The 16931-nt window shown below is 52.7% G+C and overlaps 1 protein-coding gene across 1 annotated transcript in view; it reads left to right on the top strand.

Moving 5' to 3' along the window:
* PALD1 (phosphatase domain containing paladin 1) overlaps nucleotides 1-16931 on the top strand; it is an 84391-nt gene that overhangs the window by 28569 nt on the left and 38891 nt on the right. The window contains 4 exon segments of the mRNA XM_036829671.1: nucleotides 10256-10469; nucleotides 13433-13535; nucleotides 14851-15030; nucleotides 16148-16312. Coding sequence (XP_036685566.1) covers nucleotides 10285-10469; nucleotides 13433-13535; nucleotides 14851-15030; nucleotides 16148-16312 — 633 coding nt within the window. The 5' untranslated portion in view covers nucleotides 10256-10284.

Raw genomic sequence — 16931 nt, 5'->3', positions numbered from 1 at the left:
ATCCTTGGTCCCATCAACAAGGAGCCGGGCAGGGTGGGAAGGTGAAGTGATGGAGCTGATTTGTTCCATCAGCAATTGTGTGTCTGGCTCCCTCAGTGGGACAGAGCCAGGAAGGACACAGGATGGCCCCTGCTGGGAACAGCATGCAGTGGAAGGGAATGGAATGTCCCATTTTGTGATGCTCACAATGGGCTGTGGGAGTTGAGGGATGGGGGTGGGTGTGTAGTCAGTCTGGGAGAGCTTCCTGGAGGAGCTGGGCTTTAACTTCCAAGGGTGGGTAGAATGTGGGGGAGGAGGGCAGTCCAGGTGAGAAAGTGCGGGGTGGGAGCATCTTCCCCCGCACCCTCTTTTGTGCACTGAGACCTGCTCCTTGATGCCGGGTCTCGCTCTTCTGTGAGTCCTGAGAGCTGCAGGTGCCCCCAGGTTGTCATCTATTCATCTCAGAAACATTTCCTGAGCATCTACTGGGACCCGGGCACTGTTCTGGTGCTGGGGCCATGGCGTGGACAAATTAGGCACCGTCCTGCTCTTGGGAAGTCAGGGAGGCTGCTGCTACAGACATAATCCCGTCAATGAGGCGATTGAAAAATAAAAGGAGGTCATAAGCTGGAGAAGAATTGAGGGGTGTGTGTGGACAGACCGGATCGCCAGGACCTCAGAGAGGCTTCTGAGGAAGGACGTCTGAGCCAAGACTAGGGGAGGGGGCAGGCACATGAGCAGGCTGCGTGGTGCTCCAGGTGGAGGGGTGGTGGGTAAGAAGCTTTCGTGAGTAGGAGAGGGTCTGGGGTGTTGGAAGGAGGAGGAGGACGTGGCCAGTGGCTGGGGCATCATAGCGAAGGGAGGGGTGGGGGCCTGTCCGCGGGGCTGAGGGGTTTGCATGTTACAGTGTGATGGAAGGAAATGACATGACCTCTGCCCGAGCGCCCTCTGCCTGTGATCGTCCGTGTTCCCGTGGTAATCCTTCCATTCCTACAGTCTGGTGAGGCTTTTTGTGTCTTTGTGGTTTTTCTGTCTCTGCAACTGACAGCAGCCCTTGAGGGAGGCGAGACAGGGTTTATGGCTCCCACTTTGCAGAAGAGGAAACAGCTAAGCAGGGCTAACGATGTGATTTAGGACTTTAGAGGTCCTTCTGGCTGCTGCATGGAGGATGGATTGCAGGGGTCATCCATCCTTCCGGAGGGAAGGAGAGAGACTCCTGGAGGCTGCTGTAGTCGCTCTAGGCAGGGGCCAGTGACCAGTGGTGGCAGAGCAGTTTGGACCGACTAGGGGTGCGAACCCGTTCATCTGTGGGTGGGTTTTCAGAGCAGGCAGAGGACTTGCCCAAGGCCCCAGAGCAGAGCTAGGCTCTCTTGGTTCTTGATTAAGACCAGAAGCAGATGGAAATCTCCCTAGATGGCTCACCGGGCAGAGTGAAACGGGGAGATTTGTAATTCTGTGTTACTACAGTAGGGCAGCTGCTGCGGCCCAGCCCCACTCTGCCCTGTTGTTTGCCCGGGATGAGAGCCAGGGGATTGCAGAGCCGACTTATTCCCTGAGACCGTTCCTTTTATAGGCAATGTCTGGGCACGGCCCTGGCCCTGGCCTGGGAGGTTTAGATCTGGTACCAGTCCGTGGTTGCAGGGAGGGGATATGGAGAAGGTGGGGAGAGAGTGCAGGCAGAGTGGGGCCTGGGGGGATATGAAGGGCTGCTGGTGAGTCGCGCCCTCGCTGTGTTTGGGCTGGGTAGGTGTTGCCTTAAACACACATTCACTTATTTCATTCCCGTACGATCCAATTAAGGAGGCAGAGTTATGGTCCCCAGTTTATAGTTGGGGAAACTGAGACTCAGAGACGTTAAGCATGTGCCACACGACTAATACGTGGTAGAGATGAGAAGATCGGAATCAGCCAGATTTTGGCCCCAGAGTCCATGCTTCACATAGAGTCAAAACCACTGGATCCCCCAACTAGGTGTGAGGGTGTTGGGGAGTTCTCACTTTCTATCTGTTAAATGGAAATGCGGCCACTGCCTTCCTGGGGTTTCCTCATGCCTCAAACAGAGGGTTTTAAGTTCTTGCCTGCAGCAGGCATTGGGCTCAACTCTGAGGACCCTGAGCTGCCGAGAGGGGCCCTCAAGGACCACGGAGAACTTGAGACTTAGCAGCACTGTCCAACAGGAGTACAGGTTTCCCCGCTACCCGAAGGCAGAGCATTCCTGTGGAAGCTTCGTTAGCTGAAGTGGCATCCAGCGGAGAAACAATTACCTTAGGACAAATGCACTTGCTAACGATGCACAAAATAAGTTGGATAAAGCACAGATGTGCACCGATGCAGTTCAAACCTCTGGGCTTGCTGCTGAGACGTTAAGAGTGGTTCCTGGGAAGGAGCTTGGCGAGGGGTGCGCGGCCCCTGTAACGGCTCCTGCAAAACAAGCGCTCAACGCTATTTTTGTTTTCCACTTTTTTTTTGTGGTAAAAGCAAAATCCTCTTCAGATTTCTCTTGGTTAGCGGAAACAGTTACTAATGTAGGTCTTCCGTAAAAGCAAAGTGGCATAAAGCGAACTTTCAAAAAATTGGAGATACCTGTATAAAGTGAGCCACGTGTTTTTTTTAATTGAAGTATAGTTGGTTTGCAGTGTTGTGTTAGTTTCACCACGTGTCATTTTAACTGGCCACATAAAAAAGTAAAAAGAAATAGGTGAACTTAATTTTAGTAACATGTATTATTTAATCCCAGTATATCAAAATATTATCATTTTGACATATAATCAACATAATAAATTGTTAATGAGATATTTCACTTTTTTTTGTACTACGTCTTCGACTCCAGTGTGTATTTTACACTTGCAGCACATCCCAGTGTGGACCAGCCACATCGCAAGGGCTCAGCAGCCAGTGCGGTGGTGGTTACTGTATTGCACAGCCCAGCTCCAGAGTCTGATTGATCCCTGCCCCCACCTCTGCAGTGCATGATAACAGCTGATTTTTATGGAGGACTCACTGATCAGGCCCCATTCTGAGGACTTTCATAGTTACACAGTGGACCCTTTAACAACACAGGTTTGAACTGCACGGGTCCACTTATACGTGAGTTTTTTTCAATAGATAGCTACTGCACGATCTGTGGTTGGTTGGATCCAGGTACACGGAACTGCGGGTACGGATCTTAGACTGCCCGGAGGGTCAACGCCCCTAACCCCCGTGTTGTTCAAGGGTCAACTGTATTGTTGAACCTTCATAGCAACCTCTCAGGGGAGGTACTGCTGTTGTCCCCATTTCATTGATGTGGCAACTGAGGTCCAGAGAGGTAACTTGGCTGAGGTTGAACAGTGGGTGAGTTGCGGAGCTAAGGAGGAAGGTGTGATGAGGGGGGCAAGCTCCTTTTGTTTTTAACAGATTTATTTAGGCAAACTTCATACGACAAAATTCACCCATTTTAAGTGTGCACTTCACCACTGGCAAATGTATATAGTTGTGTATAATCACCACATTCAATACATAGAGCAATTCTATCCCCTAAAGGTGCCCTCGAACCCCTGTGCGGTCGACTCCCCTGTCCCTGACAGCCATCGATCTGCTTTCTGCCCCTGTAGTTTTGCCTTTTCTCGGATGTCATATAAATGGAGCCAAATAGTTTGAAGTGTCCGGGGCCTGCTTGTTTCTCTTAGTACGATGTTTCTGAGGTTCATCCCATGTCATGTGTATATCAGTAACTTGTTCCTTTTTTATTGCTGAGTAGTATTTCATTGTATAAATGTGCACGTTTTTCACATTTTCTTCATCTGTTCACCAGTTGATGGACATGTGAGTTGATTTCAGTTGGGGGTTACAATGAATAATGCTGCTGTGTACAAGCCTTTTTCTGGACATGGTTTCATTTCTCTTGGGTAGTTAGTTACCTGAGAGTAGAATTGCTGAGTCATATGGTAATTGTATGTTTAAATTTGTAATAAACTACAAAGCTGTCTTCCAAAGTGGCTGTGCGATGTTACACTTAAGCACCGTGTCTCCAGTTCCTCCACAACCTTACCAACACTTGATGTTGTTGGCCTTTTAAAATTTGTCATTCTATGAGACTTTCCTGGCAGTCTAGTGATTAAGACTCCATGCTTCTACTGCAGGGGGTACGGGTTCAATCCCTGGTCAGGGAACTAAGATCCCACATGCTGTGCGGTGCAGCCAAAAAGAGAAAAAAAAAATTGTCATTCTAGTGCATTTTGCTGATGACATAAGATGCTGAACATCTTTTATATGCTTATTTGGCATCCGTATGTACCTTTAAATCTTTTGCCATTGTAAATTGGATTTTTGGTTAACTTAATATTGAGTTGTAAGAGTTGGCACCTCTTTTTTTGGTCAGGATTAAATGAGATAATATACGTCAAATGCTTTGCAATCAGAGATCCACCCACTGGCCCTCCTGGCGTCCCTCTGGGTCAACACTCAGGGTCACTGGCTATCTCAGGCACCCTGTTTAGACCCTCCCCTTCCTGCTCACCCAGGGTAGGCATAGGAATCACATACTTGACCAACACCCCCTGATTTGGCTAGCGGTACAATGTCTGCTCAAATCGATCTTCCTGCGCTCACTGCAAAAGCTTCCCCTTGCCTCAGGCCAGAGTCAGCATGGCTCAGCCAGGGGGCCTGGAGTTGGGAGGCAGGAGCCCTGCGTCCCAGTTTTGTCCTTATGACCTCTTCCCTTATGACTTGGAGCGCATCACTTTCCCTCTCTGGACCTCAGTTTCCTCATCTGTAGAAAGAGAAGGTTGGACTAGGTAACCTCCAGGGGTGTAGCCAGCTCTGAATCTCTGCTTTTGGGGGCCTTGGTGACGGCCATTTGTGGAAGTTCCTGTGATCACAGCATTCCCTAAGGCAGGACTTGGGATTTTGCAAGAGGGTCTGGCGGGCAGGAATGGCAGGAGAAAGGGATGGGGCAGGGTGGTGGCTGGGTCAGGAGCAGATGTCCAGCTTTCTGCTTCAGTTGCAAGAGCCAGACTCTGCTTTGGAAAAGCCACCATTCATCTTTTCCAAACCCGTAGGGTTTGACAAGCTGGAGGTCATGGCTGCTGTTCCGTGACCAGGACAGAAGACATGGGAGAGGGGGGACTGTGAGCTTTGGATGAGAGATGGGGAAATTGAGACCAGAATGGTGATGATCCACTTCTACTAAGAATCATATGAAAAGAAATGGACTTGGGCTCCTGCGATGTTTAGGTCCGGGGCCTTAGGAATCAGCTGTTGAACCTCTTGTCTGTCATCCCCACTCTACGACCCAGAATGGTTGTCTGCAGCATCCCCTTGGCTTGAATACAGCCATTGACGAGAGGCTCACTGCTCCGGCAAGCTGGTTGTTTATGCTATAGCATCAGGCAGTTAGTTGATGACTTGGAGCTAATATTCCAGCTCCTGAAGTTTGATTCTTCTTGGAGAAATGAGGTCACCTCTCTGTGAAAGATTCCATAGGGTGGTTTCTTTTCTCTCGGGACTTGTCAGTCGCTGTTAGACTGAGGAACAAGTCCTGAGAGCAGGTGAGGGGATTAAGAAGAGACGGGGTCAGGATGGTGGTGTACAAGCACACACACCTTTATTTCCCATCAAAACTCTTTTTATAGGTTGCAGTAGGCAATGCATGTTTTTGTTAAAATCACAAGACAGAATCATCAGACAGTATTTCCTTAATGTTGAAGTTATAGTACAAAACATACTGCGAACCAGAATATAAACATGCGTGAGAACAGACTGTGATTACCAAAATATGCCAAGGACAAACTATAGTTAGAGAAACCGCAAGCAACCTCATGGGCCAAGACTCATATCTTCTCTAATAACTCTTTCGGGTCCTGTCAAGAATTAAGCAGGACTTTGCCATGCTTTAAGCTGCAAGGACTGTGTCAGCGTGCAGCTGGTTCCCGACAGGGACTGACTGCTGTGTGATTGCCCAGAGGCAGGAGGGTGGCACGTCCATGTGTAGAACTTTCTCAAATGCTGTTGTAACTGCAGCCCAGATGATTCTGTGGCTTCTTAGCTGGTCACTGAGGACTTTTGTGGGTGAAATGGAGTCTGGAGTCCTCGCTCCCTGCATGGGAGACTGTGTGTCTCTCTTCCCCTCTAGGAGGTCGTGTCTGGGTGCCCTGGCAGAGAGTGGAGTGGATGGGGGTCCCTAAGGTCCCTGAGTGGCGGTCAAGCAGATCCAAGAGGGAGAGGAGAGTGTGTGGGGTGTTCTTGCTGTCAGGGTCAGCTGTGAAGAGGCAGGGAGGCAAGCTTATGCTGCCACTTAGCAAAGGCCAGCTGTCCTCACCTGAAATGGACACAGTGAGGCCTGAACCTTATAGGGTTGTGTGTAGGGGGCACCATATGTTGTAAAACACCCAACATGGTGCCTGGCACTTAGTAGGTGCTTTGAAATGTTAACAAACAGAAGCAAAGGAGAAACGTGGAAGGGGGCCTGTATTTGGTGGGGCATGGTCTTCCCTTAAAGCAGTGGTTCCCTTTTATTTGCCAAGAGCCCCTGTAGCAGAATGGCAGAAGCTCACAGATCCCTTCTCGGAATGATGTTTTTAAATGCACAAATTAAATATTTGGGATTACAGAGGGAGTAAATTTTATTGAGAGTGCTATCAAAATACTAAAAAACAAACTTGTGATGTAGTAATACGTGTCCTTAGATATTCTTGCGTTAACACGATAATCCATTAAGTGAGTTAAGGTTAAATTTTATTTTTTTAAAGACACACCAGCGTCAAGGCTACTGTTGCTTGGCTTTGATGGGGACATTCATCTGGCGTGTGCCTTTGAGGGCATGTGGCCAGCATGGTGGACATGCAGGCATTTGCGATTGGTTCGATGGTCCCAAGTGTGGAGAACCCCATTTTGCAAACGGCATGGCAGCTTCTTTACAGCTGGCTTCGTAAGGTGAGGCTAGGCTTCTCGCTCGGATCGTCACATTCTCCACGCTTGTTGAGTGAAAGACGGTTGTGTGAATCTGGATCCCGCTCTGGGGGATCAAGACCACCAGGCGCAGAGTTGCCCAGAGTTGGCCGGTCCTGTCACCCGAGATCTGGGGGGCAGGGGACCCAGGTCTGATAATTACAGTGGTGTGAAGGGAGTGATGAGTGCAAGCCACGTTTCCAGATACCTGCACGGCTGCTGTGTGATGTGAAAACGTCTCTGAGCTCAGTGGTGACTGTGTCCTGGGCTTTGCGACACAGCAGGAGTGACCTTCACTTGTGGTTAAGGAAATGTTAGCTTTTAGTTAGAAGTTAGGAAAATAAGGCCTAATTGTTTGCAAAACCATCCAGGCTCATAGACCGCCCCTCACCCCCCGCCCCTCCATCTTACTATCTAGTCTCATCCTAGTCTACCCCGATTCTACCCCCAGCAGAGGTTTGAGCACTAGGGACCCCACCTACATGTCTGCCCTTGCTGACCCCTGGCCCTGGCAGTGGACAGCAGTGGTATCACCACTAGGACTGCCAATCTTAGGAGCCAGATCCATTTGGAAGGGGCCTTCAGACTGTCCCATCCTTCACTGTCATTTTATGGCTGGGGCCGCCGAGGTCCAGAGGGGAGAAGTAAGTTGCCCAAGGCCCCACAGCATGTGGCCAGCAGGATGAAGGGTCCTTTGCTGGCGAGGCTCACTCCAGGTGGGATGGAGAGGCTTCAGGGGGAGAGTTGCAGAGTGAGAAGCCTGGGAATCCCAGGGTTTCCCCCTCCTCTAGACATTTTGGAGACAGGTCAGCTTTCAGACGATACGGTCTTTCCCCCACGCCTGCAGCTGTGCACATCTGTATTGTCTCCGGGCTGTCCTTATAGGGACCGGCTGGGGCCTGTCACCGCCTGTGGAGCCCTTGAGAGACGAAGAAGGCAGGAGCTGGAGCTTTGGGGGAGGCGAGGGGCAGGCGAGATGGAGGTGCCAGGCCTGGCCCGGCCCCGTGGGAGCAGGGCCCAGCCTTGGCCTGGCAGCTGTAGCCAGCTGTTGCCTCCTGCAGGCCCTTCCCATGTCCTGTCCGTCACTCCCTCCTTTGGGACAGCCTCCCGAGTCCTGTTCTGGGAGGAGGCTGTCCCCACCCGTGCCTCCTTGGCCCAGGCTGCTGAGAGGGGTCTGGGGAAAGTTGGTGAGCCGTGTTGGGGGCCTGCTGTGGCAGGTGAAGCGGAGAGAAGGTTCTGGCTCTGCTGACGGTCAGCTGGGGGTCCACTGTGGAGCCCCTCACCCGCTCTGAGCGCCTTTGTTTCTGTTTGGAAACAGAGGCTCATTCCTTCCACCTTCTACCGAGAAAAACAAGAAGAGAGAGAGATTGGACCGGGTGTGGAGAGTCGTGATGAGGCTCTTACAGAAACACTAGGTTAGCGTGTTAGCAGCGCTGTCACCCAGCTGCTGGGAGTTGTCAGGGGTGACGAGGCTGGGCCGGAGAGAGGTGGGGAGCCCTTTCCAAACCGGAGAGCGAGAGGGGGGTGGTTTGGCGTGCTGGGAGGGATGGAATGAGTGGTCGTTCTGTCTAGGTGGCTCTGGGGAGGCGGAGCCTGAGGGCACAGCCGGGGGAGGCCCTGGGAGCGCCCGCCTTGGGACCAGGAACTCTGACTCAGGATCTGGGAGGGGAGAGGGCGCAGTGAGCTCAGCCTTCAGACTGACATGCTGACCCCTGACCCCACCATCCACTGCCTGAGGTGCCGCTGCTGCTTATGAGAGGGCAGGGGCGGAGCGTGGATGGTGGGGGACAGGTAGCCCCCGCTGCCTGAGGGGGAACAGCTCATGCCAGGCTGAGGGCAGCTTGGGGAGCGGAGGGGAGTCGTCAGGTTCTAAAGACTGCTTATCGCCTCTGTGTTCTCAGAGGGGAAGTATCTCAGGGTGCAGGTCGGGGGTGGGGGCTGGCCAGGCAGGTCGCTCCTTCCCCCTCCTGATCCTGGTCCGTCAGTGCCACATGGGGCCAGCTGCTGCTGGGCTCTCAGAAAGTTCTTTGAGCCTCTGTCTCCCACGTCTGTCGCCCCCTCTCTTGGGTCTGTGTGGAATTCCCAGCCCCTTCCCTTCCCTTCCCAGCCGCCCTGGTTCTTGGACGCCTGAGTCAGTCCTCCCCACACCCTCTACCAGCTCTTAGCAGCTCTCCTGGCCTGCTTCCCCAGCCATTCTTTTTATTTGTTTTAAATAGATTTTATTACCCAGTGTTCAGAGGAGAAAAATCAGAAAATGCAGATAAGGAAAAAGGAGAAAATAAAAATTGTCTATAATCTCATCACCAGGTGATGACTCGGGTTAGCATCTTGATGTGCCTCCCCCCAGATTTTTCTCCTGATACATGTTCATGCATTAAAATGAGATTATAGCCTGTACTTGCTTTGCAGCCTGCTGCTTCCATTCCTGTTTCCTAGATATCTTTCCACATCAGTCAATAAGATATTTTTAAGGCTGTTTAACATTCCACCTTAGAGATACCCCATAATTTATTCAGCAAATCCCGTTGCAGGCTCTTTCCAGTGTTTTGTTACTATAAGTAACATTGCGATCAACAAAACACCCTTATAGCCCGCTTGTTACGCGCATCCTTAACTATCAATATTTCCCTAGGAGAGAGCCCTGTGAGAGGAATTGGGAATCCACGAGGATGCCTGGCGTGCCGGATGTTGGGCAAAAGCTTTGGCTGTTGAGATGTTGATGGTGTTGAGGTTATTGATGTAGAGTTCAGGGGCCTGGTGCTTTTGTTGAACCCTTGATCTGCTGAGAACTCACCCAATCTGGACTTCCCTGGCCTCATTTTGTGACATTCACGGCTAGAATATCCTCCTGCGTCCTGTTCCCATCCAAATCCTTCAAATCTGCCTCCAGACTTCCCTCTGCCTCTGCCTCTGCCTCTGGTTCTCCCTCTGGTGATGGCCTCCTCCTTCGCAGTCTAGAGGGCGTGGCCTTCATGAGGCCTGACCCAATTACTTGGAGCCCTAGGTCCTGCCCTGATGGGGATGGTTAACCCCTTCCTGTCTTATCTTCACTAGGGGAGTGTAAGCTGTAAGGGGTCAGGGGGCTACATCTTCTTGACTCTCCATGTCCATAACTGCCCCCAAGGCGGCAGCAGGGGGCCGGGCACACGGTAGGTGCTCCACGAACATGTGCTTTGCTGGGCACCGGCGTGGAGGCAGCAAACCCACCCTCTGTCTCCAGCTGCAGGGTGAGCTGGCCTTCTCATGGGCCTCAGACTGTGTATCTGTTCACAGGGTAGGGATGGTGGGTGGGCTGGGTCCCTTCCTGCTGTGGCTTTTCCCACGCCCTCCTTGACCTCTTGCCCCACAGGTCTTGGGTCCTGAGGCCGCCGGCAGACTATGGGTACAACGGCCAGCACAGCCCAGCAGACGGTCTCAGCCAGCGCCCCCTTTGAGGGCCTCCAGAACGGCGGCACGATGGACGGTCGGCACTCACTCAGTGTCCACTCCTTCCAGACCACGGGCTTGCACAACAGTAAGGCCAAGTCCATCATCCCCAACAAGGTGGCCCCCGTCGTGATCACGTGAGTGCCAGGACGAGTGTGACCGTGTCCCCTGAAGACATGGCTGGGGGGAACTGCCTGGAGGGGTGGTGGCATACAGCACTTAACGTCTCCAAACTCCTTTCATAGATGAAGATACTGAGGCCCAGAGAGGTTAAGCAGTTTGTCTGGAGTCACACAGGAAGTGGGTGGCAGAGCCGGTGTCTGTCGCGGGTCTCTTAGCCCATATTACTTACCATGTCACAGTGCCAGGGAGTGTGGAGAGGGAAGAGTGGCTGGGGGAGGGGGTACACCCTTTTGAGAGTAATTTTTGGCTGACGTTTTCAAAGGAAGTTTAATTCTTAGATGCATAAAATGTAGATTTCCACCCCCCCCCCCACAACCTGTAATTATGGTTCGAAACTGAGGTTAACACCGGGCCATTAAAGGGCCTTGGGCTGAAAAAGCTGGAAGCTGTTGGTCAACTCTCCTAATTAGGCCCTTCAAGGACATTCCCAGAGGGGGCTGAGGGTTTGTTCTGGCCCCATATTTTGAGAGACCTGGACACACTGCATTTGTCCTGTGGGCCCAGGGAAGGAGCGGGTGCTGGGAGCCTGAGGCCAGGGAGACAGAAGGGGCATTGGATCCGTCTCCTGGTGAGTCAGGAAGCCTTGTCTTATATCATATCTGCCCACCGAGCTTCCCTGCCTCTGGACCCCTCCAGGATGGAGGAAGTGGGACATGATGAACTAAGAATTAAATGTGTTCCACGCAGAGACGTTTGGCAGAGAGTTAGCAGATGGGGCCTTCTGTATAAGGAAACCTGAGGAATGGGAATGATAAATCCGACCTGCCGCCTTTGGGGCCTGACAGGAAAATTGCAGTCATAATACGTTACTGTGCTCATGATAAGGGGAGGAAAAGAGATGTTAAATAAAAGGGACTTGAGGGCTTCCCTGGTGGCTCAGTGGTTAAGAATCTGCCTGCCAATGCAGGGGACATGGGTTCGAGCCCTGGTCCAGGAAGATCCCACATGCCGCGGAGCAACTAAGCCCGTGCGCCACAGCTACTGAGCCTGTGCTCTAGAGCCCGCAAGCCACAACTACTGAAGCTCATGCACCTAGAGCCCGTGCTCCGCAACAAGAGAAGCCACCGCAATGAGAAGTCCACGCACCACAACGAAGAGCAGACCCCGCTCACCGCAACTAGAGAAAGTCTGCGCGAAGCAACGAAGACCCAACACAGCCAGCAATAAAAAAAATAAAATAAATTTATTAAAAAAAGAAAAAAGGGACTTGATATATAGTCTTTGGACTAGCAGATGACAAAACTAGGTTCGGGTCTCGAGCGCAGTGTTGGAACCTCGTGTCTTGGGCCTGGCTCTGCCTCTGCCCTGCTCTGTGACCGTGGGCAGATACTTTTCCCTCTCGGGGCCTCAGTTTCCTTGTCAGGATATGTGGGGATGACATGCAAAATATTTAAGCGTGGTGTGGCTCAGGACAGTCACCGGTCTGCTTCAAAAATCCACTGTAGTGAGACTGTGCTCCCTGGAGCCAGCCGTGACCCAGTGATCCTTGGGTTGTAGCTTGTTTGAGGTTCAAGGGACCTTAGAAGATCATCCAGTACAGGGGCTGGCAAACCATGTCCTTCAGGCCCATCTCCTGTTTCGGTAAATAAGAGTTCGTTGGGACACTGCCACTCCTGCTCATTTGCATATTGTCAGCGGACGCTTAAGGCTGCAGCGGCAGAGTTGAGTAGTTGCAGCTGACTGCGTGGCCCACAAAGCCTAAAGTATTTACTATCTGGTCCTTTATAGGAAAGGTTTGCTCACTCCTGATCTGATTGCTATTAGATGAGATGTGAAAACTGATCTAGACACAGAAACTGAGTCTCGGGAGGCAGAAGGGTTTGCTCGCCACGGGTCCCATGTGATGGAGGCAGAGTTGGCCGAGGGAGCCCAGGTCTCTGGACTCCTGTCTAGTGGTCCCCACCCCACTCATTCCCCCACCCTGCCTTTCCTTTTGTAAAGAGGCTCAGACCCCAGATCACGAGCTCTGGGAGGCTGTGTCTTATTCATTGTTATAATCAGCACAGAAACTTGTTGGGTCTTGAGTGCACAGCGCTCCCCCTGGTTTAGCATCTACAGAAAGCTGTGGGTTTTGTTTGAAATGGCCCTGTGTGGAGGTAGAACTACTGCTAGTAATTAGATTACTAAACGATCACAGTCTTCGAGGCACTGGGCTAAGCACTTACTTCATTAGCGCATTGTCTTCTCACAGCAGCCCTTAGGAGGTTGCAGTTACTGGAAACGGAGCTATAGAGCAAGTAACTCCAAAGCCTGGAGTTACTGAGCAGTGGAGTTGGAGTCATACCCAGGCCACATGGCCCCAAAGTCTGGGTCCTGAACCACTGCACTGTGCTAGGGGGTTGTCAGTGTGGGGTTGTTCTCAGAGACAATCTGATGGAGGGATCGTCTGGGATGGTTCGTGTTAAGCCTTGTTTAAGGAGGCCTTAAACAAGACAGAAGCTTCTCTCTACACAAAAGTCCAGGAGCTACTCCAGGCTGATGTGGCTGCTCCATGATCAGTCAGGCTCCTCCTCTCTTGTTGCCCCACCATCATCAGCATCTACTTTCTGCCATCATTTCTGGATGCTAGACAGGGAGAAGGAGGGAAGGGTAGAGGGCACACATCTTCTCTTTAAGGGGATGGGCCAGAAGTTGTACACATCACTTCTCCTCACATCCCATTGGCCAGAACTGAACCACATGATCACACTAGCTGCAAGGGAGGCTGGGACATGTAGTCTTCAGCTGGATGGCCCAGTCACAATTCTAGGGTACTAATGCTGAGGAAGAAGGGGAGAGTGGCTATTGGGGGACAGTGGGCAGCCTCTATCATAAATGCGTGGGTGGGACGGGGTGGCCCTGCCATAGGCCTGGTGAGGGTGGAGCGGATACTGGCCGCGGAGGTTGCCTGACTCAGTCTCCATTCTGCCCCTGGCAGGTACAACTGCAAGGAGGAGTTCCAGATCCACGATGAACTGCTCAAAGCCCATTACACGCTGGGCCGGCTCTCAGATGCCACCCCAGAGCACTACCTGGTGCAGGTGAGGTTGGGCCTGTCCCTCTCTCCCCCTTGCGGCCTCTCCCCCCCTCTTGCCCTCCTTCCTCACAGGCTCCCTCCCTAATCTCCTGCTTTCCACACTGTCCCCCTTCTCTGCTTCACTGCCTCACCCTACCCTCTGGGGTCCTGATCCCACTTCCTCTCACCCCCTGGTTTCCTGGGCCCCGTTCCTCCTGCCCTGTGGAGCCCCCTGCTCTTCTGTCCCCATCTGTCCCCTGCCTGGCTCCATCCTACCCACACCTCTCTCTCAGAGCACCAGGGAGAACAGAGAAGGGAGCCTGAAGGACCTGGGACCCCAGACGGCTCCCCCCAGGCTGGGAATCTCCATCCCATTCTCTTTTGAAGTTTCAGAACTTCTCTGGAATGTAGATAGAGATGTAGATGTACATGTACATCTATCTATCTGTCTTTGTATCTTTTTTTTTTTTGCCTTAAATATCCCCTGGAAAGTAAAGTCTACAAGGGCAGATGACTTTTCATGTGTCTTGTTCACTGCTGTAGCCCCAGGCCCTAGAACAGTGCTTGGGTATAATGTAGGTGCTCAATAAATAGTGAATGAATGAATGAATGAATGAATGATAATCATGATGATTAAACTGTATTTGTTGAGAGAGGGTCCGGGTAGGAGGTGGCAGTGGATGGGTAGATGGGTGAACAGGTGGATGAGATGACCTCATGGTTCCTTTTTGCCCAGGAATGTGTCTTCTGGTTCCTCCTGCTTTCACCTGATCCCTGAGTAGTCTTTTCCTCTTTTCTCTGTAGTCACTGCCTCCCCACCTGGGGAGGGGAGAAACCTGCCCATTCCCAGAGGTGCAGGCCTCTAGGAAGTGGCTAGCAGTTTTCTCCTGGTTGGTTCCTGGTGCCCCAGCTGTGACTCCCTACTCGAGCCCCTTTTCCATGAGCTTCCTCTGGGTATGAGAGATGTTTGCTGTGTGCCCGGGGAGCTGCACGCCCACCCTAGAGGCAGCTTTGGTCTTCTGTTTCATGTCCCTGGAGTGCCTCTCCCTGCTCTCCTTCTTCAAGCCCAGGCTCAGATGCCACTTCCTGCATGAAGCCTTTTTGGATTCCCCCTCAGGAGGAGTTGCCTTTCCTTTTTCCACACTGTACGACACTCCTCCTGGCGTCACGGATAGTCACGTATTTTGTCTACTTTTTCCATGAGTCAGCAGACAACTTGAGGACCATGTCCCCCACCCCCTCTCCCTGCTCCCCATCCCCTGGGGCCTGGGACAGAGCCCTGTTTGTAGAAGACGTCCCTGAGTCATCTGAGTGACCCCCTGTGGCTCTCCCCCTGCCAGGGCCGCTACTTCCTGGTGCGGGATGTTGCAGAGAAGATGGATGTGCTGGGCACTCTGCAGAGCTGTGGGGCCCCCAACTTCCGGCAGGTGCGGGGCGGGTTCACTGTGTTCGGCATGGGGCAGCCCAGCCTCTCAGGATTCAGGCGGGTTCTTCAGAAACTCCAGAAGGACGGACACAGGGTAAGCATGGCCATTCCCCAGGCAGGGGCTAGCCCCCAAATCTGGGGAAAGGGGTTCCCGGAGGGGCAACTTCAGAGACTCTGGAGGAGCCTGGCCATATCATAAGGAGGGTGACTGGTGACCAGGACCAGGCCCTGCCAGGCCTTCAATGCCATTATGGTCACTGTGGTCAGCATAACTGGGAAATTCTGGCTAAATGTTTATTGCATTGTCCTGTGTGGACATGGGAGCCCCAAGGTCAGAAGCCCCTTATACACCCCACAGGATGATGATCACAGCTAACACTTACGTCCTCATGTCAATCCTATGAGGCAGTTATTCTCCCATTTTATAGAGGAGGAAACTGAGGCCCAGAGAGGATAAGTGACACAGCCCCTGAGTGGTGTCCCAAGACACAAACCTAGACCCCTGGACTCCACGTGCCTGCTTTACATGCCTCCTCTCTCCTGCCTGATGTGGAGGTGGGGTTTTGAGTGTCTCCAGGACAGAGGATGAGTGTCCGCTGTGATTGCAGGCTTATGGCAGGCAGCCGAGTGTGATTTGACCTGGGTTAAGATGGAGAGTCCTTAGTGAACCAGAGTGGGGAGGGGGTGTTAGCTGAGCATGGATTCCACCTTCCCAGCAAGTTCTCCAGGGCGGGGCCTGCCCACACATCTCCCTCTGTCTGTACGGTGCTCAGTGAATGAATGATTACATGGTGGTGGTGGGCGGCATTCACTTCTTCAGCTGATGTTTATCAAGCACTTGATTTACCTAGGGCTCTGCACTAGGAATTGTGGGGACATAAAAATGACAAGGACATGATTCTACCCACAAGGAACCTGTAGTCCACAAAGGGAGAAAGATGTATTCATTGATAACGTTAATCCAGAGCAGGAGTGAACACCACAAGATTCAGATGAAGGGCTGTTGGCCCTGAGAGGAGGGAGGGTCAGGAGCAGGTGGCACTGGGACCTAGCTTTGCTTCTGGGGTAGGATTCAGGTTGCAGGGGCAGAGTGGGGTGATGGGCCCGCGATGAGGGGGAGCGGCTAGCTCGGAGGCCCAGAGGTGGGGCAGTGGAACAGGTGTCCACTCCGGGTAGTGGTGATGGGTCCTTCCTCCTTGGGTTCCCGGCAGGAGTGCGTCATCTTCTGTGTGCGGGAGGAGCCCGTGCTGTTTCTGCGTGCTGATGAGGACTTCGTGCCCTACACGCCTCGAGACAAGCAGAGTCTTCACGAGAACCTCCAGGGCCTCGGACCTGGGGTCCAGGTGGAGCGCTTGGAGCTGGCCATCCGGAAGGAGGTGAGGGCCACCGGTGTGGGTGGGAGGCCGCCCTCCTGGTAGGCCTTGGACAGCTGAGTTGAGCCCCAGCCCCCAGCCCCGCTTTGCTCTCACTGGCCCGCGCTCGCTCACTTTTCTGCCCTGCTTGGGTGAATGGCTGCTGCAAGGCTGGCTCCGGGCAGCCAGGGAGAGGACTTCTCTTCTCAGCTCTATTTGCCTCTGCCCCTTTCCCACCCTGCTTTTCTCCTCCAAACTCAGCATCATTATTTAGAAAAGGGTCTGGTGGAGGGGAAAGAGCATGAGACTAAAAGCTCCAAGACAAGTTCAGCCTCCTGTGAGCTGTGAGGCCTGGGCTGGGTCACTTCTCTCCATGGGCCTCTGTTTCTGAGGTCCCTCTGTCCTCCTCCTTCACAGCTGGAAGGTTTGTCAGGGTCTCTGAGGCTGTTGACGCACCACAGAGGTGTGTAAATAGTGGGTGGGGGTCATGGCGTCCCCTGCCTCCCCTGGGACATCCCGGGCAGGAACGGAGGCCGCAGCTCAGACTTTCTCCCCTTGAGCTCCCAGCTGACCGAGCTTGCTCCTGTCCTTCAGCCTGGCGGTTTAGCCAATTCCTGCTGCCCACTGGGCCAAGCCCTTCCAG

Source organism: Balaenoptera musculus, chromosome 16 (assembly GCF_009873245.2).
Source record: "Balaenoptera musculus isolate JJ_BM4_2016_0621 chromosome 16, mBalMus1.pri.v3, whole genome shotgun sequence".
NCBI classification, from domain to species: Eukaryota; Metazoa; Chordata; class Mammalia; order Artiodactyla; family Balaenopteridae; genus Balaenoptera; species Balaenoptera musculus.
This window is presented reverse-complemented; position numbering and strand designations above follow the sequence as displayed.